General features: G+C 41.4%; 2 protein-coding genes across 5 annotated transcripts; both read left to right on the forward strand.

The window, feature by feature from the left end:
- Positions 1 to 378: 378 nt before the first annotated feature.
- Positions 379 to 4,902, forward strand: abhd14a (abhydrolase domain containing 14A). Of its 3 annotated transcripts, XR_003975985.1 has the most exons (6): positions 397 to 663; positions 857 to 1,137; positions 1,256 to 1,371; positions 1,721 to 1,956; positions 3,268 to 3,502; positions 3,839 to 4,119. XR_003975985.1 is itself a non-coding variant. In XM_030350435.1 (5 exons), exons 2-5 carry the CDS (start codon positions 875 to 877, stop codon positions 4,019 to 4,021), a joined length of 798 nt encoding a protein of 265 aa, XP_030206295.1. In that variant the 5' UTR covers positions 379 to 496; positions 857 to 874; the 3' UTR covers positions 4,022 to 4,902. The 3 variants fall into 3 exon arrangements, 2 of the variants coding, with proteins under 2 accessions (XP_030206295.1, XP_030206294.1); XM_030350435.1 differs by lacking the exon at positions 3,268 to 3,502 and having other exon boundaries at positions 379 to 496; positions 3,839 to 4,902; XM_030350434.1 differs by lacking the exon at positions 3,268 to 3,502 and having other exon boundaries at positions 3,839 to 4,902.
- Positions 4,903 to 5,163: 261 nt separating this feature from the next.
- On the forward strand, positions 5,164 to 23,988 carry LOC115539146 (aminoacylase-1A). Of its 2 annotated transcripts, none has more exons than XM_030350327.1 (15): positions 5,164 to 5,274; positions 6,604 to 6,748; positions 7,524 to 7,588; positions 7,696 to 7,800; positions 7,889 to 7,983; positions 10,050 to 10,126; positions 10,247 to 10,336; positions 10,956 to 11,012; positions 11,106 to 11,179; positions 11,297 to 11,346; positions 19,000 to 19,144; positions 20,523 to 20,591; positions 20,673 to 20,752; positions 20,872 to 20,932; positions 23,063 to 23,988. In XM_030350327.1, exons 2-15 carry the CDS (start codon positions 6,616 to 6,618, stop codon positions 23,237 to 23,239), a joined length of 1,278 nt encoding a protein of 425 aa, XP_030206187.1. In that variant the 5' UTR covers positions 5,164 to 5,274; positions 6,604 to 6,615; the 3' UTR covers positions 23,240 to 23,988. The 2 variants fall into 2 exon arrangements, with proteins under 2 accessions (XP_030206187.1, XP_030206210.1); XM_030350350.1 differs by having other exon boundaries at positions 5,269 to 5,357.
- Positions 23,989 to 24,317: the final 329 nt, after the last annotated feature.

The following is a 24,317-nucleotide window of genomic DNA, read 5'->3' on the forward strand; positions in this document are numbered from 1 at the left end:
CTCTCACTTGGAGGACGCCTTTGCCTGCCATATCTGCCCACTCATTGCAACCCAACACCACATTTGTAGGAACCCACCAGCACCCATACTGACGGCGCTGCTCTCAGCCAGCCTTTTCGTTTACTTGCAAGATGACAAGGCGCCTGCCTGGAAGCGGTTATGAAGTTATCTTTTGGTTTGTTTTGTGCAGCGATGTACATGATCCGATGTTGCCCAATCCATTTACAAGGGGCTAGTTTCCTAAACCTGAGATTCACAAATAAATGATTACTATAGTCATAACTAAACGTGATGTGTCGGATTTATCGTGCTACAATATTGTGCTGATGTGTGTTAATAATAATAATTATTATTATTAAGAGCGGAACATTTAAAGTGAAGCTGTGGTTTCCTGTCAGCAATAATATGCAGTGCAATAAAACTAAAGTAGCGTCTGAGACAACGGGAATTACACTGGCAGTGCGATAGTATTATAGCACGAAGCGGGGTCTTTACTGTGAGTATTGTGTAGTAGTTTCCACTTCTACCGTCACTAAGTATTAACCGCCTATAGGAGAAACGATATAACGTTAAACAGTAACACGATGATGTGTGTACCTACCAGCAAGAATTCAAGTGTTTATCGTCCGTCGTTGAAATAATTTACACAATACTCAACTATTGGTATGTATATTCTTAAATATAATTCTTAATCGTATTAGGAAATGTCCAATCTAATCTCAGGTGTATCTTGAATCAATACTAGAATGCCACCATACTGTTTAGTATACCTACATCAAGCATAACTCTTTCTACTCGAATACTTTCATACCCTGTTCTCAAAGTGTGATTTTGCTTTTTTTACTTAATATTTCAGATCCAGCCTTAAGCTGAAATGAATTTCTTGCGTAATCGTCTTGTCATACTGGGCTTGGTGCTGTCAGCCACGATATTGCTGTATCTATTGCTGCCGTCCATCCGGCACGGCGGCATGGAGCCGTCCCTGGACGTCAAGAAGATGGGTCTGGCAGCGGCCTCCCCTCCTCCTGCTCCAACCATCAACATGTCCATCCGCACCGGTCAGCTTCCCGGAGACCCCCCGCTGTTCTTCCGAGAAGCTTTACCAATTGATGCATCGGGGAGGCAGATATTGCCGAGGTGCGATCTGCAACGCTTTTGTAGCTAATACTAGTAACAGGTTTTTTAATGAATGCATTAAGATAATATAATAGAAAATCCAATTAATTTACAAATGGAAATATCTATTCTTTAACAGGCTTCAAGTGGTCCTTCTGCATGGCCAGGCCTTTTCATCGAAAACTTGGGAAGAACTTGGTACCCTTGCCTTACTAGCGACTAATGGATTCCAAGCATTGGCTATGGACCTACCAGGTACAGATTGTCCGATTTCAATGTGAAAGTCTTATGCATTGCCAACGGAATAACTAACAGACAGTCCTAAGATTTTTACGGTTGCTCTCTCAATATCTGTATATTGATTAAAACATATCAATAATTAGAATCAGACCATAATGTATGGCATTCATTGAAAGTACATTTGTAATACTCATCGTTAGAACGGTGTATACGACTATTAGCATGGAACGTAATGCTGTCATTGGTTGATCCCCTGTCTCGGATATAGGTATCATTATCTACCGCAAGTATTGAAGTCATTTCAATTCAAATGTATCCACAATGTGTTATCTATTAATCTTCTAATAATGATTCTGTTTTGGAGGATTTGGGAATTCTCCTGACTCGGATGCACTGAAAAGTGACCAGAATCGAGTTGACCTCCTTCAGCGTTTCATGGAGTCGCTTGGCGTCCGGACGGCAGTGCTCCTCAGCCCTTCTATGAGCGGCCACTATTCTCTACCGTTCCTCTTCAAGCACAGCACGCTGCTCCATGGCTATATTCCCATCGCTCCCGTCGGAACACGAAACTACACTCCGCAGCAATACCAAAACATTCAGGTGAGCAATGACTAGACTACAAAATGATGTCAAGATAAATACAGTGTTTGTTTACCATGTTTTATGAGCCACTCAAGTCCTTCAATTGAATACAGTCAGCAGCCCATTGATGCGTTAACTAGCTTTAGCTAAGCTATAAACAATAGCCTTACTAAAACACAATTATACCGGATATGACTCACCTTTCAAAATGTAATCAATGGATATAACATTATAAGCGCTGTATGGAATCAATCCCACTAGCTCAACAACACTAAAAAGCCTGTAAAAAAACCTGTGATCTTTGTAGTTGAGCTCCAGTGTGGGTGTAACGTAAACTATCACAGACCCTTTTCACACACAAAAAAACGGATAGAGAATAAGTAAACGAGAACTATTGAGGTTTGGAATGTGTATTCGTTTTAGAGTTTTCGGGAATGTCTGGCATCACTAATGCTGATTTGGGAGATCCTGATTGATTCAGGAATTCTGCCAACCGTGTTCTCTGCGGCGTAAAAGGGACCAAGCCCCTCCTCTCTATGTGGAGAGGAGGGGCAATTCACAGATGGTCCCAGACAGATAAAAAGAACAAGCCTGTAAAGGTTTTGGCCAGTTTGTTAAGATCCCTGTGGCCATCGTTTAGGTCAAGATGTGAATCAGCCTTGAATTTTGTTTAACACGCCTCTCGTTGTGTGGACGCGTTACAAAATTGGGCAGATGGCCATCAATTGACATACATTATATTCCAATAGTGGATTTCTCCAATAGTTCACACAAATCCACAAGTTGTGTTTCTGTGTTAACACGCCAGTGCTTATGCTCTCAGACTTTAAGGCTGAAGCTTGCAGGGAGCTCACAGGGTAGAGCGCGTACCATTTAGGCCCAGTCCTGAACACAGCAACCCGGGTTGGAATCCTATTATTGGCTGCTCCTCCCCTCTATCTCACATACTTTCCTCTCTATCTCACTCTATAATAAAGCATACAATTCTGTGTGAAGGTGGTAGTTGTGTTTTAAGGCAGTGGGATGATTCAGAATTTTGAATGCAGATCAACATTTCCACGAGGCACAAGGGTAAGTTTAGGTGGGTGTTTTAACTGACTTGAGCGTAGCAAAAGTATTCACTTCTGAAAATGAAGCACTCATTCCCAAAAATCAAGGAAAAGACGAGGGCCTTTAATATTATTTTGTCTCAGTCTCTGTCTCTTAAGTCTGTAAGCATGTGCAGTTGGGTGTAAATGCAGAATGCATATGCCGCGTTCAAATCAGTAAAAAAAAAGGAAAATCCTACATTTTCCCTCGCAACTTATTGAACCTTTGCTCTGCCTTCAGAAGTCTCTTCAGTCTGCGCAGTGGTGTGTGACCAGGATTTAAACCTGTGGGTTTGAGGGTCTGTGGGCCCTATTGGAGAAAGCTACCGGGGCCATTTGTACGCGCTAAACTGGGTAGGAAAAACAAAGATGAAGCTAATTAAGCGGCTAAACATTCTTGTGGATATAATGGATGTCAATTGATGGCAAATTTCCAAAACGGCCGATATGGAAACGCATCTACACCACAAGAGAAGGTGAGGGGAAAAAACAGCATGGCTGATTCAAATCTCAACGTAGACAATGTCAACAATTCACCTTTTAACAAAACCACCAAATCCTTTTTGGCAGTACTCTCAGTATTTTCTCAGTTTAATTGCTACCATTGCAAAGTAACAAGTCTTTATTTCAGCTTTTAGTGACGCTGAGTATTGGTTAAAGGGGGGCAGGATGCTAGTGGTGGGCTCGACCAAATAGAAGGGTTCTGTGTTCGGTCCCCAATTTCGGGTTTAACATCCATAAGACCGCCTACATTTATAGATGTTAACGTCATGTTTTTTGTCCCCTCTACCTACTACCTATTTGCCTTTCAGACTCCCACACTGATTGTGTACGGAGCCCTGGACACTAATCTGGGTGCACAGTCCCATAAGAATCTCATGCAGCTCCCCAGGCACACAGTGGTGAAGCTGGAGGGGGCACGCCACGCATGCTACATGGACAAACCCACAGAGTTCCACCAAGCACTACTGGACTTCCTCAGCAAACTACAGTGAAGGAGATGATGGATCAGGCGACAAAGAGCATTATGTCATAATATCTGTTACAGAGTGGTACGGTTACTTCTGTTGTTGAATTATTAGATGAACAATGCGATGTATGTCACTCAGTGTGAGAGTCATCAGCACGTTTGGTTTGGGGTGACTGAAGATGGCAAAGGAATTGTTGAGTTACTTGTTAATGTTATAAAATGGTAATTTTCATAGTCTACAAAAGTTGTTCTTTACCTAAAAATATTTTTTCGTATTATGTCATCTAGAGATCAACGCTAGACTAGTGGATCTTGTTAATGTCTGTGTGAACATGGTTCCATTGTTACCATTTTTGTCGGTGACATCCCTTCGTCTAAGTATGAAATGTTACAGTTTATGTATTTAAAATCTATCTTATCCCATTTTAGCTTTATATTCGATCTGCTTTGAAAATGTTAATCTTGGATTGGTTTGTTGTATATTCTTAAAATGAAAGCTATGTTAAAGAAAGACTTGCTGCATTATACAATAAGATTCAATGAACAACTTAATCTACGTTAAAATTAATAAAATATTGCCTATTTATTTAAATTTAGAAACTAATATATTTGGAAAGGATTTGAGTAGCAAAAAGCATCATCTGCATATCGTATTTAAAGTGTGTGCCGTCATCTGAGTATTCAGATTGGTGTAAATGCTAAGTGTGTTGTTGTAAATTACTGTGTCTGTTAATATAAAATCAATGCGACACAGCCTGTCCATTGAAACCTACAAGAAAGGCAGTATCTTTTTCCGTTATACCCATGCTATGGCTGCATCTTTACTATGAAAAACACATGCACTACAGTGTACCGTTTCCTGGCGTACTACTACTATGCGACCCAAAAGAACGCATGTTTATCGTGTTTCTGCATTGTTTTTGGATATGCTCTTGTTTGTGTGTATACATCGAATAATTCAAGCTTACGGAGTTCATTGATGAGATGTAACTTACTACACAATACATGCAACTCTATGATACCGTTCAAATATCGCTATACCGTGCACAACTTGTGTGTGTATTTATGTATTCGAATATCTATCGTTTTTGAATCATTAGCTAATTTCAATATTACAGGTACATTTTATTTTGTTGAGTATCTCGAGTCTTTTATTTTGAAGAAAAAACGAACGGCTGCGTATTTCCGGTCCTCCTGTTCCTGCAGCTCAATCAGGTGACCAGATGAACTCACGCGCACGTTCTTCTCCATTGAGCAGCGCAGGTCGCCAAACAAAAGGTGAGTCATCCATCAGACTTGCCTCTGCAGCTGTCGACTGGCTAACCCCGACTTTAACAGCGTAACAGACGGTCCAGCCCAGGGTACGGGGCTGTTCTGGCGCCCAGGCTAATTGATCAAGTTAGCGGGAGGCAGAGATAAACGTTATTAGCCGCTGTTAAAACGTCACGATGTTGTGTAGTTATATGAGGTTAGTCAGCCTTTAAAGATGAGTGCTGCTTAGCGGATCTGCGTATATGCGCATGCCCGTGACCCATAGTCTCGGGCTCTGTTTCAGCGCGTGGGACCCCCGCGTCGGTCCTCTCATCTATTAAAGAAAATTATTTATCTATTAAAGTAGACGCTTTATTAAAGATCTCCATGAGACGTGTCCCGTTGACTGTATCTAATAGGCACCGTTTTCTTATTTAGTTCAATAACTAAAATAGGCTATCACCCTCTCTTAGAAAGTTTGTATCCATAGGGACACTATTGAGAATGATACAACTGCACACCTTCATGTTGTCAAAAGCAGTTTGTATTCCCGTTCCGCAGTTCAAGTAGACGTTCGCTTGTAGCGCCGACTGCTGTGGACAGGACGAGCTTGCAGACTTCCAGCCCTATACCATGGAATCTAATTCAGTGCAATGATGGCTGCATAAAGGGTTAATCGATGTCAAATTCCTTGTTTATTACGCAAACCTGGCCAAAAAAGCTAAATCGGAATCTGAATAACAAAGATTCTAAATTCACTTCTCGGATTTTGAATAAGACTGTTAACAAACAATACCAAAAAGAAAAAAAAAATGGTCGTTGTTAAATAAATGAATGTATAATAATCATTTTACGTTCAATCGTGAAACGCACCATCAACAACAACAATAATCGTTGCATCCCTAGCTACCCGTTAGGTGCCAGACTGAATGCTACAGTTATTGTAAGTCGCTTTGGATAAAAGCATCTAATAAACGCCCTAATTTAAAAAATCGAAAAAATCTAAATACACTGGGGAACCTTACGTGAGGCGGCCAATATTTGTAAACGTTGACAGGTGGGACCAACGTGATAAAGGGCTCTACATTAGGCGGTGAAATTGTTCAATGAGATCAGAGTTTCAGCTGTTGTTTTTCTATGTGATTTAAATGTGGACAAGGAGCTGGCTTTTCGGGTGTCAATAGAACCATAAAAACCAGGCCAGACTCTAAACACCCTAAACGGATCTTAGCAGTCTGTCCTTTTCTTATGTACCGTTATATTTTGCCCTACAAATGGATTTTTCTGTTTTCTGTTTGCCTCCAGCACGATTCATATGAACCAATGTTTCAGCATCTTTATTGTTTGTATTTAAAGGGGTTGATAACAATGTTGCCTGACAAAGACGGCCCCAGCGGCGGCGGGCCGTGTTCCACCCAGGGTTCTTCTGGGGAGGACCCCTCGGTGTCCCTGTTCAGAGAGTACCTCCGCCTGAAGACCGTGCACCCAGAGCCCGATTACGGTAAATAAAAGCCTTTAACTGGCCTTCAACCAACCCTTTAACCAGCCTTTAACCAGCGTGTAACTAGCCTTTACAAGGGGTTGGTATTTAGTGTTTTTGTTCTGAACATAATTATTTGTAAAATAATAAATATTAAGGCAGTGAAGAACGTTAATCAGTTATTTCTGTCGTGGCTATTATATCGTACTATATATTTTTGTTAATTTGCATTAATGCATCTATCTTGGTAAACAAGTTAAGTAACTGTTGATAACACATTGGGCCTTTGGTACTAGAGGTAAGGGTCGTCCTTTTGTTCCAGCTATTGGTATATCATAATCCAGCCGTGTGTGGGGGCAGTGGCTGGATACTCGTCAGCTCTCTGGACTCTTTATTGTCCACCCTAACCCTCACCAGACATATGACTCTTGTTGTGCTTGTGGTTGATTGTTTCATAAACATGAAAACTCTTTATTATGCAAAGCATTGAAGCTTTTAACTTTACCTGTCATATAAACGGATGGATGTACCTGTATATAACTGCTCTGGGGTTTCCTCTTCTGGACAAATATTCTTAATTAAAATAACTCTTGATTTCCAGAGAAAGATTGATGAGACTTACAGGCCTCTTGATCCCTTTGCTTTTATGACTCATGTGACTCAATCTACAACATTACTACTACATGCCCCTTAATCCTACCCACCTTCATTGGCTGTGACTTCATCACAAAGTACTACCAGTGTATTGCCTTTCTTGGTGTCTATTGAGAGCTGCTACGTGCTTATGCTTCTACAGATGCTGCTCTTCGTTTCTTGGACAGAATCGCAGAGGAGCTTGATTTGCCTATGAAAAAGATTGAGGTTTGTTCAAGTAATGTTATACATTACACCCTTGTATCATCCAATATCATACTGAAAGAACATGCTAAGTAAAGGATAGACATTTAAAATCGTCTGCAACCTTTCAGCTTTTCCCTCGTAGGGTCTTGAGCATCATGACCTGGGAGGGAACCAACCCTGCTCTAAAATCCATTCTGTTGAATTCCCACACGGATGTGGTCCCCGTCTACCAGGTATGCCACGCCAACTGTCCATATCCAGAGCATCTGGCTTTATGCTCACAGGATTGGAATAAGGTGTGCTACTCTTGTTCCTCCACAGGAACATTGGAAGTACGACGCCTTCACAGCAGTGAAGGACGCAGAGGGGAACATCTACGGCCGAGGAGCGCAAGACATGAAGTCTGTCACTATACAGTAAGTCTAATCTGACCATGGCTCTAGAGGAGCGTAGGACATCAAGTCTGTCACCATACAGTAGATCTAATCTGACCATAGCTCTAGAGGAGCGTAGGACTTGAAGTCTGTCACTATACAGAAGGTCTAATCTGACCATGGCTCTAGAGGAGCGTAGGACATGAAGTCTGTCACTATACAGTAGGTCTAATCTGACCATGGCTCTAGAGGAGCATAGGACATGAAGTCTGTCAGACAGTAGGTCTAATCTGATCATAGCTCTAAAGGAGCGTAGGTCATGAAGTCTGTCACTATACAGTAGGTCTAATCTAACCATGGCTCTTATCAGAGGAGCGTAGGACATGAAGTCTGTCATACAGTAGGTCTAATCTGACCATAGTTCTATCAGAGGAGCGTAGGACATGAAGTCTGTCACTATACAGTAGGTCTAATCTGACCATAGCTCTAGAGGAGCGTAGGACATGAAGTCTGTCATACAGTAGGTCTAATCTGACCATGGCTCTAGAGGAGCGTAGGACATGAAGTCTGTCACTATACAGTAGGTCTAATCTGACCATGGCTCTATCAGAGGAGTGCAGGACATGAAGTCTGTCATACAGTAGGTCTAATCTGACCATGGCTCTAGAGGAGCGTAGGACATGAAGTCTGTCATACAGTAGGTCTAATCTGACCATAGCTCTAGAGGAGCGTACGACATGAAGTCTGTCATACAGTAGGTCTAATCTGACCATAGCTCTATCAGAGGAGCGTAGGACATGAAGTCTGTCACTATACAGTAGGTCTAATCTGACCATAGCTCTAGAGGAACGTAGGACATGAAGTCTGTCATACAGTAGGTCTAATCTGACCATGGCTCTAGAGGAGCGTAGGACATGAAGTCTGTCACTATACAGTAGGTCTAATCTGACCATGTCTCTATCAGAGGAGCGTAGGACAGGAAGTCTGTCATACAGTAGGTCTAATCTGACCATGGCTCTAGAGGAGCGTAGGACACAAAGTCTGTCATACAGTAGGTCTAATCCATGGTTTCTCAACGGGGGCGTTTGCACAACCTAGGGGGGCGCTGGGAACGTGATTCCATTTTTGGTAAAAAACAAAAACAAAAAAACATATTTTTTGTTTTTTTGGGTGAAAAAATAGGCTACCTGAAATAAATAGCCTATTTTCATTTATTGGTTTCTAACCCCTCTACCGTCTCAGCTACTTTTTACTGTCTATGCGCATTGGAACAGTGATAATACAGCACGGTTCGGTCCTGCACACGCCCGGACTCCCGTTATATCAGCTATCGTCATGATCTCTATAGTAACGCTGATAAACATAACCCAAGTTCGCGGCTTAACAGTTCAATAACCAACACAACACAATCAAACATGGACCATAGCAAGAAAAAAATATCAAATTTTGTTTCATAGTCTGTTTTCCTCCTTCCTCTTGATCAGTTCCAGCTGCTCTGAGCGTAGTCTCCACGAAAAGGCTGTTGCATTTCAAATACAAAATATATAGGCCTTATTAGGCCTCTGCGTGCGATCTGTTTTCGTGGAGTCCGTGTTGCCCGGGCCGCGGTGCCCGTGGTTCCCGGGCCATTCATTCATTCGTTCATGGGGCATGGTGGGAGACGCGGGAGTGGTCGCGGTGCCCAAGGTCACAGTGCCCGGGCCAAATCTGACCATAGCTCTATCAGAGGAGCGTAGGACATGAAGTCTGTCATACAGTAGGTCTAATCTGACCATGGCTCTAGAGGAGCGTTGGACATGAAGTCGGTCATACAGTAGGTCTAATTTAACCATGGCTCTATCAGAGGAGCGTAGGACATGAAGTCTGTCACTATACAGTAGGTACAATCTGACCGTCTATATGATATCACTCCGCCATACGGGGAATGTTATATCGTCTGGTCTAGGCTAGGGTTAATATATCAATTTGCTCTTCAATCTCGAAAGCCATTTAATAAGAAAAATGTAAGCAGAATAACGCTAATTGTATTACAAAATCCCACCACATATTGCTGTTGTCTCATTTTACTCTAATTTTCCATGCTTTTTCTTTATTTTTTATACTCCTAGGTATATCCAGGCGATCAGGAGACTGAAGGCAGAGGGAAGTCAACCAGTGCGCACTGTCCATTTAATGTTTGTTCCAGGTAAGACCTGGCACTTGTACCATACGTTTTAATCTCCCATTTACATTTAATGTGAAAACAAACTGCTGAGTTGTTTGGGGATTAATCATTGAATTGCATGTTGTACTTTGCCTTCTGTAGATGAAGAAGTGGGCGGTCATAAAGGAATGGAAACCTTTGTCACTCACCCAGAGTTTCAAAAGTTAAACATTGGCTTTGCACTCGATGAAGGTACTTTTGTTTTTATTAATAAACAAACCACTACAATCAAGGAAACCTGCAACTCCTGTTTTCCGTCTTCCGGGGTCATTTTCACACCTACCAAGGCTTTAGGGTGCACCCCAGACAGTTTTTAGGTAGCTTGATTTAATATTTGATATCCGTGTGAATCCCATTCAACATTGTCCTTCTCATTAATGCGTCTCCTTCATTTTTCAATGAGTTAATTTCATTATGATAATGATGCGCTTCCCTTAACAAAGGAAAGATGCCCCAGGCAGGTCAGTGTCGAGCTCAAGGATCCATATCATTGCATACGTACCTGGCTGCAGACAATAATATGAGGTTGATGTTGATGTAGACAAGGTCTAGCATAACTACTAGCTAGAGAACACGACAATTATTGATATAGTTTGGATCATGGGATTGCTGGCATTGATTAGACCCTTAATGAAGAAGGGCTGGCCAATTTGCAGGCTGATCACGGCAGACAGAATCATTTCATTCATATTAAAGGAAACGATGGCATCGCCGTTTGATTCTGTGATGGGCAGCTCTTCCTTTAGGCCACTCTGTTGTCCTAGTGGCTTCACTGGGTCACTGCGGTGTCTCGTGTGTGTGTTGGCGTCAGGTCTGGCCAGCCCTGGGGAAGCCTTCACTGTGTTCTATGGAGAGAGGAACCCCTGGTGTAAGTACAAACCCCATTCACCGTCCACAGTCCAAGCCACTCAAAATGGTAGCCCTAATGTCTTGTGTACCCTAAACTGTGGTCATGTTTCAGGGATCACGATCCACTGCCCAGGCAACCCTGGCCATGGGTCTCGATTTGTAGAGAACACGGCTGCGGAGAAGCTGGTAACATTGATCTTCCTGAAGCTGTAGATTTGAGCTTTTGGCTTCTATGTTGGTGTGCTGTGTATAAAAACATAAAACCATGTGCTTTATACTTTTTCTGTTTCCACCTTCCTTTAGCGAAGTATCATCAACTCCTTCATGGATTTCAGAGAGACGGAAAAACAAAGGTAAGAGATATATTGTGAAAATGTATTGCATGATAAAGCGTTGACTAATGGGGACCATTTGAAGGATTGACAGCTATAGCGGTTACTAGCAGTCACTATGCATAACAATAAGAAAAATCCCCTGTCTTAACGCGAACCCTCCCTTTTGCTGTGGTTGACGCACTCACCCCATCACAATAAGAGGCCAACAGCTAGAGTCACGCCTAAACTCAGCTGTTCCTCCACCTCCATATTAATCCTGGTCCTAGCCCTCTTTTAGCTGTTGGCATACTTGAATAATGGGCATTCACGCCCCCTGCAGTACCTATAAGTAAAGTCGATTCTAAGATTTTACATATTTAGTTAAAGTATTTCAAAATACAATTGATCACGTTTTAGGGTGAAATTTAATTTATGGGGTTGTTGCTACTTTTAGCCATTGGCATGTATTATCGTTATAGCTAGATCATTTTACCTAAAGAAAACAATAAATATATTAGTCAATCTTCCACATTAAAGTAAAGTGATGGGGATAATGCTGCCCTGAAATCTTGGCATAACGATACACCAACTCACGATTCCGTTTGTATCACGATTTTTGACCCACGGTTCGATACATTCCACGATTTTTTTAAATTTAAAAAGCATTTTATTTAAACAACAATATAACAATTAACTTAATGTAACATTTAATAACAAATAATTTGGAACACTGAACAGGTTTGAACAGAAAGAATACTATTAAAGTATAGCTAAATTAATAAATAAATGACCGAAGATTGCAGTTGGAGGATGCTTGCAGGTAGGCAAAAACCCTCAACTAGTTTGGTTGGTTTAGTCAAATATCCTATTAGCGCTTCTTATTGGACTATGTAGCTTAAATAATGAGGCCGTATAGAATGCAACATGTTTAAAGGCCCACTATGCAACTTCGGGAATTTCTTCGCTGTTTTCTTGGTTTTGGCACGCACATTTCTCTACACAGCGCCCCCTACAGCTTCGTAGTAGATATTTTACAACACTGTCGTAACAACTCGTTGACGACCCTTCCCCATGGACTTCTAAGCGAGCCATGTGCATTTGTTTTCAAAGAAGCCGGCGAATGCGTGGAGCCATGTCCGAAGTAAATGTTCATAAAGTGTAGGCAAGGTTATACATTTTTAAAATGGTGTAATTGTATTGCAATAAACATAAAGCCATCCTTTTTATAGTTGACGGGGAGAATTTATATCCTAGATTATAATTGTTTTATCTTAGGTTGAACAGAACAATCAGTGTGAGAGTGTTGGCCAACATAATAATCTAAATAAACAAGAACCTGGATTCGGGGATTCAGTCCGGATTCGTCTGACGAGACAGACGAACAGCAAAACACCAATGGAAACAAAGGTGTTTATATGGCTGCAACCAAGCAAGCTAGAAACATACAGGGCTCACAACAAAACGGTCGAGAAAACAATTTTTACAGGGCTCACAACAAAATGATTGAGCAAACACATTTGTACAGAGACTATCAACATCAAGAATACCACGAGGACAAAGTTCACCCAAGGGTACTTTCAATTTCAAAAGCAACACGGCCAAGTCGGAGTCTGATTTGAAGTCTTCTTTTTCTTTCAGTTCACGCTATTCCTGAAAAGCTTGCCCAACGTTTACTCGTGTCTGGCCTCTCTGTCGGTCAGTCTCCCCTTTCTCTTCTTCTGTTCCTCCGACATTGGGTTTCTCTGTCTCTTTTTAGTCGGCTGATCTATGATGAATGTAACAATCCCTTAGTTACTTGTGTTTATATCGAACCGGTTCCGTGTTTGGGGGTCTGTGCCGCAAAGCAATTCGTTACTTCGCGAGACCCGAGACTCCTGCGAGAGTGGCCGGCGGGTCGCCGGCAGAAACATATTCATTTTCTCCGCCAAGATGCGCAAGGGGGAGTTGAAACAACGAACAATCTAACAAAAATGTATAATGGAACCATCGCAATGACTCCTAGCCTGTTATATTAAGGTAAATCAAGCCAAATTGCCTCGCAACTGGCTGTTTATATCTAGCCGGTGCCATGTTTGGGTGTGTGTCTGTGCCGTAAAGCATTTTCGAAACTACAATCTGACTACATTTTCGAGGATACTTCCGCTGCGTCACATCCGGAAGCGCTCGGTCCGAACACATGAAGTTGTATATGCGCTTTTTCACTGTAGAGGCCACATGGGAAAATGACACACCCACCAATCGACCCAGAAATGGATGCAGAACCATCAGCATAACTCTCAACCTGCATACTTAATGTAATTTTGGCTAAAAAAGTTGCATAGTGGGCCTTTAATATCCTAACTTTCATTAGATGGGAAAAATCCTGAACGTCTAACACGAACGTCGCAATAACTAGGCATAGTGTTACGAGTAGCGTAGGCGTGTGTGTGTGCGCGAGAATGCCAGTGTGCGTATGTGTGTGTGTGTGAGTGACGTCAGCGAGTGAGTGGACGAGCGAGCGGTAGCGTGTGCGTCTAGTGAAGAAGCGAACGAGTCCGGTAGATTAAAGTACCCATCCTGTCAATAATCGGTGGCCGCTTCATTCCGACCTATAAGCAGACAAACTGCCGGTCAAATCACACAAAACAATAGAGACAGTCACAGGGATCACAAAGGCAATTTTTTTCACGCTTGGCCCACTCGGGATAAATGTCGTTCATATCGCATATGAGGACTTCGACGGCTGTGGAGAAATGCAATCCTCGTAGCCACGGAGAGCTGTCATCACAGAGAGGGCATCTCGTCGCATAATTACGGCATCGATAAGAGGGGGCGGTGTCAGCAGACTATTATTTGGACAAATTATTAGCAAATTTCAATCTGACAATTTGACCGGAGAGTTAGAAAGGGCGTATCGCGCTTCTGCCTTCTCACACCGCGAGACAGGTTCGTGGCTCTGAGTGTCGCGATTTCGGTTTCGATACGCGTATCGTTACAGCCCTAGGCTGTACCCTTAAATGTGAATAGTCGAGTATTGTGCTAAGTCGAAACAATGTTGTTACAGCCGGGCATAAAGAGAGCTGATCACGGGTCAGTTTCTAGCAGATAATACTGCCAGACACAGTGACTTGGTCCGCTGAGCCTTCCTCAGCCCCCTTCTCTAGATGGCGTTATTGCAGTCTTTGTGAGCTTTAGGACCTAAGCGCACACAAACAAACATAAACCACAATAGGCAGGGATTACGCAGACACCTACTGGTGAAAATTACCCAATCTGTCTGTATTTTCCCTGTTTTGTTAAGTTAAATGGTCCCGAATTTGATCTATAGTACACTGACACTTGTCATTCACATTAACTTAACGTCTAAAGGCCCAGTCACACCCTATGGTAAATATGGATAGGCACCCTTTCGTCCGGTCCCAGAGATCATTTCGTCCATCAGTGGGTCAGTCGCCTCTGAGCTTACGAATCCGGAGTGCTCCGGGAGAAACGGAGCAATACCAACGGAAATCGAGGCGGCAGCATAGAGTCAGAGAGTCCAACCATTCGCGAAAATAGAGAGTAGTATAATATCTGATATGTATGTATGTATGTATGTATGTATGTATGTATGTATGTATATATATATATATATATATATATATATATATATATATATATATATATATATATATATATATATATATATATATATATATATATATATATATATATATTGTATTTAACATTTTATACTTATATTATACTATATACCTGACCTTTTTATTTTATTGTTCACCTGCTTTGGCAATGAGTTATAACTGGTCATTTAAAAATGGCGCAACATTTTGAGGAGAGAATCTGCGGGTTGGTGAGGGTTGTCACATGCCTCCGCCGCGTAAGCCTACACTTTTTGCGCCTTTTCTTGACGACTTTGGGTGACGCAAAGCAAAATCATCTCCTCTACAGATGCCATGTTTGCGATTGTCAATGCCGGTAATTCTTGACACGACAGTCACTGCCCTCTAGAGCAGAGTTCGGCAACTGGCGGCCTGCGGGCCCTATCTGGCCCGCCAGACATAATATCTGGCCCGCCAGATTATTCTGAAGTTATATTATTATTATTATTTATTTTTTTGCTTTATTTTTTATTTCGAATATCTATATCTGTTAGCTTTAATGTAAAGGGCCGGATACAGTGAACTTGAAACGGAACCCCCCTCTAAAGGCCTATATACAACAACCATGGAGACCCGACATTAAGTTTTTTTGTGTGATACTGCACGTCGAGAAAGGCAGGAGCTTTTGACAAAAGTCCACAAAAGATTAAGACGCCAAGCTCTGAGACTTAGCTGTTTAACGCAAGTAGAGTCTCTGATGAGGCTACTTCGCCTACAGCTCTTCTGAAGATGAATAGGCTAGGAACGGCGGTTTGTGTGTGTGTGCATATTCAGTCAGCCACCACCATGGTGTGTGTATATGTGGGTGTGTGTGCGCGCAGTCAATCAGCACCCGTCTCGTCGGTAGGTCTTTTATCCCGTCAAAAGCCTCGTAAGGACACTTCCTCTGCGTCTCTCTTGGAGATCGAATCATCTTTAAACATCTTAGTTTAATACGACTGCATCACCTTCTCTCGCATTATCAGCACCTCGAGCACTTTCTCTCCAGTTAGAACTGCTCATGATGATATCACTGCGGTGTCTCTGTGGAGACAGTGCAGCAACACCTCTATCCAACGTGATCAGGCATGACATTTACGTGATTAGGGCATACACTTGTTTATATGTATGTCTTTTAAGAGTCTAGTGCTTGGTAGGCATAAGACTAAGCCAGCTGACGGGCCTGCATCGCAGTCCCAGATGCACTTTCATTAATCAATTCCTTGAACTAGCCCTTGATAATGTTCTGGCCCGCCACCTACTGGCTGGAAAAAAAATTGGCCCAAGGCCGAACTTAGTTGCTGACCCCTTCTCTAGAGGATGTACTGCGTAACATCCATAACAATGCTGAAACCGGACAGAGGTATATCCCGGAGACAAAGTTTGGTACGGACGGACGAATTTCATCCGGATCCGGAGGTATGAATCTGCCTTAACTTGAAGCCTACATAATATACATTCTAAAGCCAAAGCCGAGAAACCATAGGAAGGCGTTTCCTCTCACCGTGACGCGAGTCAGCCATCTTTGAGGGGCCACTTATACGTATATATGAGGCGGCTGGTGGTTCATCTTTTGTAACGCATGAATGAGGAACACGTATAAATGTCCCTCAGAGTGCAGGCAATTGTTGACCAAGGCAAGCCAGGTAATATCAATAGTGTTTATCATTTGGAACCACACTTATCTAGTATGCTTTATACTTCAAGTTAACCTTACTTATACTTATAATCTAAGTAAATGGAGAAATAGACTGATGTCATTGACTACAGAGGGATGTCTGTCTAAGTGTTCGCCGATCAACCCAGGACCTTCTAATGCCGCGTTTCCACTGCAGGGTGCGGAACGGATCGGATCGCAAAGGTGCGGTAGGGAGGGGGCGGTATAGCCCAGCTCAGTTCCGAGGTCGCGTTTCCACTGCCGACAGTACCCTTTGTGGTAGGCCGGGTGTCGATCGCCGCGGCAGCTACGTAAACATCATAAACAACGTCTTCCTCCCCAAGAATGCAGACGAACGTCTCCACCTCCTTGTTCGCCCAAGCAAGCGTTTTACGCGACATGTTAATTGTAAAGAATAATACCTCGAGGCTACTGTTTGTTTGATTTTATCCCCGCGTCACCCGGAAGTGATGATTCTGTCGACCAATCAACGGAGGGGGTGTGTAGCTAGAATTTCCCGGGACCCTTTCAGGCGTCTCGTCTCGTTTTCAGTACCCCAACGGAGGAGTCCTGAAAACGAGGCCAAAACGGGTACGGCTAAGTCCGGGTCACGCCCACTTTTGGCGGTGGAAACGAGACCTGATCCGCACCTTTGCGATCCGATCCGTTCCGCACCCTGCAGTGGAAACGCGCCATAAGGTGTTGTGATTAACATATGGGACAGGGCCCGGAGCTTTCACCTCCCCCCCGCTGATGCCTTTCTCCAATATTCTCTACCAATATTTCAACAGTTTGGCTGAGAAGCCTCCAGTATTTTCCACCATAATAGTCGCATTAACCGTGCATCTATACATTCAACCAGATTGGATTCGGATTTTGGGTTCTGCGCATGCTCGAGATCTTTTCTTAGGGCCTTGAGCCGGAAGTAAAAGGAGACGATAGTCGTTAGTCGGAAAACGAGAAACTGCGATTTATTTAAAAAGGTGGAGAAGAAGGAGGCTGGTGTTGTGCCAATTTAGTTAACCCCTATAAGAATTGTATCCACGGCCGCAGGAGCACACATGCATTCAGTGCAGGTTGAAGTAAACACTATGCTTCGATTTCACCCAAGGCTGAATTAAAAGTACATGTTTTCTAAATGTTGGTCATCAACAAGGTTCTTAAGTACCAACTTCGGGCACATCTGTCAAAATAAATGTTTTTTTCTTCCTACATGTTTATGATTTTTATTCATTCATTGCCCCGCCGCCGTACTGACGGGATTCTTCTCCGATATTATGAATCTTAAAGACTGCGTTGGGTTGTCCGACTCTGGTACTTTCTGCAAAAAGTAAAGACTCATAGTAGAGGTTATCTCTGCCATAGTTGAGACGGAAATGGGGGAAAGGAACTTTGGCTTTGACTCTCTTTGACTCGCGACATGAGAAACGGATTGTTGCAGCATGCAGACTCCCGCGGGCTCCGCCGCCAGAGGAGCTTCGCCGCCGGACTCCCTGCTAGCCAGACACATGGCATACAACATTGAAATGTAAACTAAAGAAAAGTAATTTAGCTTGTTATTGATCATTCAGATCTTAGATTATTGGAGATGATCCGCAGAAGCCTATATGGTCGGAACAATGGGATGTCGGAGCCGAGGGTTTATTTTTTTCTAAATAAAGGGGCGTCGGACTAATGGGCAGTAGTACCAATGGGAATTTTTCGGGTTATTGAGAGGCTGAAACAATAGAGCGTCGGAGAAACAACATGGACCATAACTGACAGCTGTCTACTGAAAACATCTGTCTCGAATGCCGCCTGAGTTTGTTGTTGTTGCTGGGGCCGTATACAGGTCAGCCGGTGGCTCTACTACCACTAGTTGAAATGGGCACAGTGCCAACCATCATACCGGGGTATGACATGCTTCAGCCAATGAATCGATTTTCTCACCTCCATGTATACTCTGACGATTGCGGTTGTCCAATTGAGGAGCATAGTCTCACTATGGCTGTAATCGAATAAAGCAGTGCATGTTAATGTACTGACTGTGTTGATTGTGTAATGTGTATCATATTAATTAAGGTATATTATATTAGGGCAACCCAGGAACTACAGTGAAAGTGCTGCTTTTCGTCGCATGATTGAGAGGAAACGAACTCATGAAAGTTAATGTTCACTAAATGGCTTTATTACTCTACTACAATACATGGAATTTATTTTTATTTTATCCAATCAATATTTTGGCCCAATGGGCTGGTTTTAAATTGTAGTAATAAATGAACTAAGAATACATTAATAACACAGATTCAGATTTGAAGTATGAAGCTTAACACATTTGCATCATCCTAATACTAGGGTCTAAACATTTTAACTCTTTTAAAACAATGAGTTGTATGTTCCGTTAAAGGTGAAGAATGAGGAGTGTGCTCTGTTTGACAGGTTGAATATGAGCCAGTGTTTCACTCTGGGTGACGTCACTACCGTCAACATGACCATGGTGCAAGGAGGGGTTGCCTACAACGTAATCCCCGCTGAGATGGAAGTGAGCTTTGACCTGAGAATACCTCCCACCGTCAATCTTCAGGTGCGTAGTCTTCACTTTCTCTACTTTATTATTATAAGGGGTACTACGACATCCGTAGGAACCCTGTGGTATTCCTTATTATTTGATTGCATCATTATCTTTATTTTTCTGAAAAAATGCATCCATATCTCAAATAAGATATGGTCAAAAGTTGTAGAAATTGGCATGCTTTTAGAACTTGTTAAATACGTAAAGTAATGCTAAGGACAGGCGATATTCATTTATAGGGTCCGCTATAATCAGTTTGAATGTCAAATGGTTGCCATTTCTACTAGGATAATGCAAGATTCATGAAACATTTTTTAACTGCACATTTGTCATGATGAACAATATTCCTACTGCAACCCAAGAAAACAAAAAATATGGAATTAATGCAATGACCAGAACTTGACCAAACGTCCACAATAACTGCAAAAAGTTGCAAACCTGGCACACAGTCCCATTGGTGACTGGGGACTTATTGTTGAATCATCATAGCAGTAAGACCCAAACACGTAGGGGTGGTAATCTCTTGGCACCTCACGATTCGATTCGATTCTGATTCAGAGGTCTACGATTCGATTATTGTTCATCAATGCATCAATAATTATAACATCTTGCATTATAACACACTATGGAAGTATGTAAAAAATAAACGGATTCAGTTTTCTTTTCTTTCTAATCTTTCTTTTCTATGTCATAAAAGAAAAAGCTGCTCTTAGTCAATTATAAGAATAAGAACTTGTTTGTCGTTCTTGTGTCTGGCTGTAAGTTTGCGTCCATGCAATGCGTAGGCTGAATCGCAATCGCATCCAGAGAAATCAGATTGGCGAATACACATTGAAGATAAATTAAATAATTTTAAAACTACTCAAGTTATCCCTCTGTCGAACAGAATTTTGCAGGAGGCAAACAAATGTAATAAAAAAAAAAATATATACATATATGTTATTATTTTTTATTCAGATTATTAACTTATCTGAATCGAGACGGAATCGTTCTGCAAAGAATCGCGATGCATCGAAGAATCGATTATTTTTTCCAACCCTACAAACATGGCGAAGTTTTGTGTAAAATATATGCGTATTTGGGACGTTAAAACAGCTATAACTTTGCATAATAATGATGTAGTCTGGCTGAAAAGAGCCATGAAAACCCCGGCTATCTGAACCGTGGCCCCTTGCAAATTCTTCTGTTTATCTTTTAAACATGGTTGGAGATTGTGATATGTTTACTTCCCGTAAACCTGTTTTTCTGGAATACCAACGACATTAACATCCTTACCAAGCTAATCTGTCATATCATCTTTTAAATCCAAAGCGTGCAATCAAAAAAACATTAAATTGTATTTTTTTCCTTGTATAATTAAACCTAAAACCTTTTTAAATACACCTTTCAGGGGTTTGAAAAGCAGATCAAGCTGTGGTGTAAAGAAGCAGGCGAAGGAATCACTTATGAGTTTGCTCAGGTACCTCACCCTGTTTCTTAAACTGTCTCTGCACATTGTTCAACTAGTGGAGTTGTTTTTGACACCAACCCCCTTTTGCAGAAACACATGAACCAGAATGTGACCTCTACTGAGGAGAGTGATCCCTGGTGGAATGCATTCAGCACTACCTGCAAGGCAATGTCAGTTCACAGTTTGCTTATGTAACACACACACACTGATAAATGATTTGAATGTACACGTTTACACCTTTTTTCCTCTTGAAGTATAGTAATGGCTAATGGCTGTGTTTCATGTGTAGGAATATGGTTTTGGAAAAGGAGATATTTCCTGCAGCCACTGATAGCCGTTTTATCCGAGCTGTAAGTATCAGGAATCCTTAACTTTAAAGTTATTTTAAATGTATTATCTGTAATATTTCCGAATTTAAAAAAAATAGCATTACAACCTTCAACACGCTTAGTTATTTTGAGTATGATTGTTTTTTAACACGGAAAACAGTGCTGGGCTTCCTAATGATTTAACTTGTCACATAGTGTGATGTCTGTATGGGTAGTACAGCCATCTAATGGTAAGTTAGTTAACATTACTGTAGATAACCTAACTTGCGTCTATTTCATTAGTGTGTATATGTGTGTCTATTTCAAATGTGACCAATAGTAACGTGAATAAAACATCACCTTGTCGTGAACATGATTCTAGCTGAGTCATGTTAGATTTTGACTGACTGAATCATGGATCAAATTAATGAAAAGGATCGGGCGGGATCTTTTCTATCGGCGAACAGAAGCTGCTTGTGGAGGTCTATGAGGAGTACAAGCATATAATAACTCAAAAAGGGAACACCGTAACCATTAATAAATACAGGGAGGCTATCTGGCATAGGTAGTATTGAGCGTAACATATTTTAATTTAATATTGACCATGGATTCAAAAAGAGGGAGGTAGTGTGGAGGTAATGTGTCGGACTTGCACCCGGTCGTCTGGGTTTCAATCCCCACTCAATTAGTAATTTAGGAAGGATCACTGGAGGAATCAAAGAACTTTTCATGACATTTATTTTTCCAATTCTTTGAATATTCTAAATTGACTGACCATAGTATTTTTCTCAACAGAAGTGGTCTTGCCTCACCTGAATGGAATTTATGTGGCTGCATTTTCCCATGCAGCAGTGTCTTTGTCATTGTGACAAAGGCTTATTAGTAATATTAATATTACCATTAACTTTACCGTGGGTTTTTGCAAGTTATCTGAGTTGTAGGGATATTGTAAGACATATTTATTGTATAAAAAGTCAATTGTTAGGCCTTATTACTCTGATATAAAGGAAATTACAAAAATAAACCAACGGCAAGAGTTCAATGACGTACCCAGGATGAGAACTCGGGTCCCATGTACTACAGGGCAGATGCTAGACCACTCACCCTACTGCTTGTCCACAAATTTAATAGAATGCATTGGTTAGAATAAAAATGTGCTTAGAAAAAATCCACGATAACAATAGATAGCAATTCATTCAATTATTTTATTTGCACCATTTAATCTTAGACCTTTAGTGAAAATATACGCTGTTTGTACTTCATATATTTACATTTATGAAAAGGCAGCTAGCTACCAATATCAATAGGATTTTGCCCCCGAGATATTGGAGAAATGTTGCAAAAAAACAAAATGTATGTCGTAAAATACTTTCTTAAGGACACATAATTTATTATCCATCTACCAAAATCATACGTTTTGAACTTAAGGTATACCTCTTGCGTCCCATCAGTCGGTTTTCAAAGCAAATCCTACCCATATCGTTTCTATTTTAAAGCTATTTAATTTTTAATACGAATATTTAAACATCATTGAATTCATAACATTTAAATATTTTACTGAATTTATTGGTTGGAAATTAACATCTTTGAAATTCAAATACAGCATTTCAAATTGTAGAGAAAACGTATCTGGAAATTTAATGACAGAAACTCCAACTGATGGAGCAGGGTATTTAGGACGAACAAAAATCAAGACTTGATTTAATCAATCTGACTGCTGGCAGTTTGATAATTCAATGCACCCAATTGACAACAGAAGGAAGAATTTTGCCTCATTTGTAAAATGATATCGTTTTAAAGGAGCATACCAAAGGAAGCAAATTGTTTGTACGTCTTCACTCGCTTCAAATACGAGTCAAAAAAAGTTTTTTTGGAGTGTCAATTTATTCAACAATTAATGTCTGTCCAACAAGGCTGTGTGCTTCCCCCTACAGATGTCTGTAAAATATTAAACAAAGCTAAGAGTTTAATTAAAAATGTTAAATGGTTATGGCTGCAAACAATGGGCTCCATCGCTGCTTATCTGCCAACGCCTGTTGTAGACGTTAGGGATGGGACCCCCCCAGCCCAAAGGGTCCGAGAGCCATCCCCAATCTACCAGCCGTTACTGAGCCAGATACTACTTAACTAGTACTACGTACTCGCTAACACTAACCTGTCTGTTGAACCTAGGTGGGGATCCCAGCGGTGGGCTTCTCCCCCATGAACCGGACCCCCATCCTGCTGCACGACCACAACGAGTTCCTCAACGAGCAGGTGTTCCTGAGTGGCATCGACGTGTACCAGAGACTCATTCTGGCTCTTTCTAGCGTTCCCGCCTTCCCTGACGAGACAAATCCCTTTCTTTAGCCCCCTGGTCAACACATTAAACTAAAGAACTAGCAGATATTGCCAAAGAATAAGGAACATGTATTCATATATACATATAGGATTTCCTTAATACAATGATTTTCTGTTAATGAAATTAATACTCAGGGGTGTGTGTGTGTGTGTGTGTGTGTGTGTGTGTGTGTGTGGTGTGTGTGTGTGTGTGTGTGTGTGTGTGTGTGTGTGTGTGTGTGTGTGTGTGTGTGTGTGTGTGTGTGTGTGCGGTGTAACACTATGATCATCTTTGCATTCTAGGTTGGCCGTATGTCAAAGCAGTCTTAGTTAATATTATTTGCTGTTTGAAGAAGGGGTTTCTATAATTTCCAATATAGAATGAGAGTAATTGACTCATATCTATCTTTCATTTAAGCTTTTTGATCCTCACCTTTTGTAAATGCAGTTTAATCCTAAACGTTTTATGATGCATTTTACTTTATAATGATGACTTCTAATAAAATAATAAATATTTTATGAAACTGGAGATATTTTTCCCCTAACCAGTCTCATTTGGTCAGTTACATTCCTCCTAAATATTAATAAAAACAAATGGATAATCTCAATGTTGGATACTACAGAACTTCTTAAATGAAGTAATGTTACATAATCAATCTCCAGCACATGGTCCATTTCAAAAACATTTCCCAATTGACAGTGACATTATGTACAAACCATCAAATGTTCTGAATGTATTCCCATGACGCATCACTAAATAAAGCATCTGTGAAATGCTATATGTCGTACGTAAACAAAAACAGAATGATGGCACTTTTGTCAAGACCAGCCACCATATCCACCTGTGTATGAGGACAACTGCTATAAAATAACGGAAAAGTTAACCGAAGGGCTTCTAGAGCGATGCACTGTTCTCCCTTTAGAGTGGCCATCTAGTTCACAGCGAGTCCATGTCTGATTGGGATTGTCAGGGAGACAGCCGACTCTAAATACAGAGTAAATCTTCAGGACAGCAGCATTAACACTTCAGACTACATGGCTCCTCGAGGAACACCCAAGTGGTCCATTCTGCTCTAGGAACACAGTCACAGCAAGTGAAGGAACGTTC

Source organism: Gadus morhua, chromosome 1, assembly GCF_902167405.1.
Source record: "Gadus morhua chromosome 1, gadMor3.0, whole genome shotgun sequence".
Lineage (NCBI taxonomy): Eukaryota > Metazoa > Chordata > Actinopteri > Gadiformes > Gadidae > Gadus > Gadus morhua.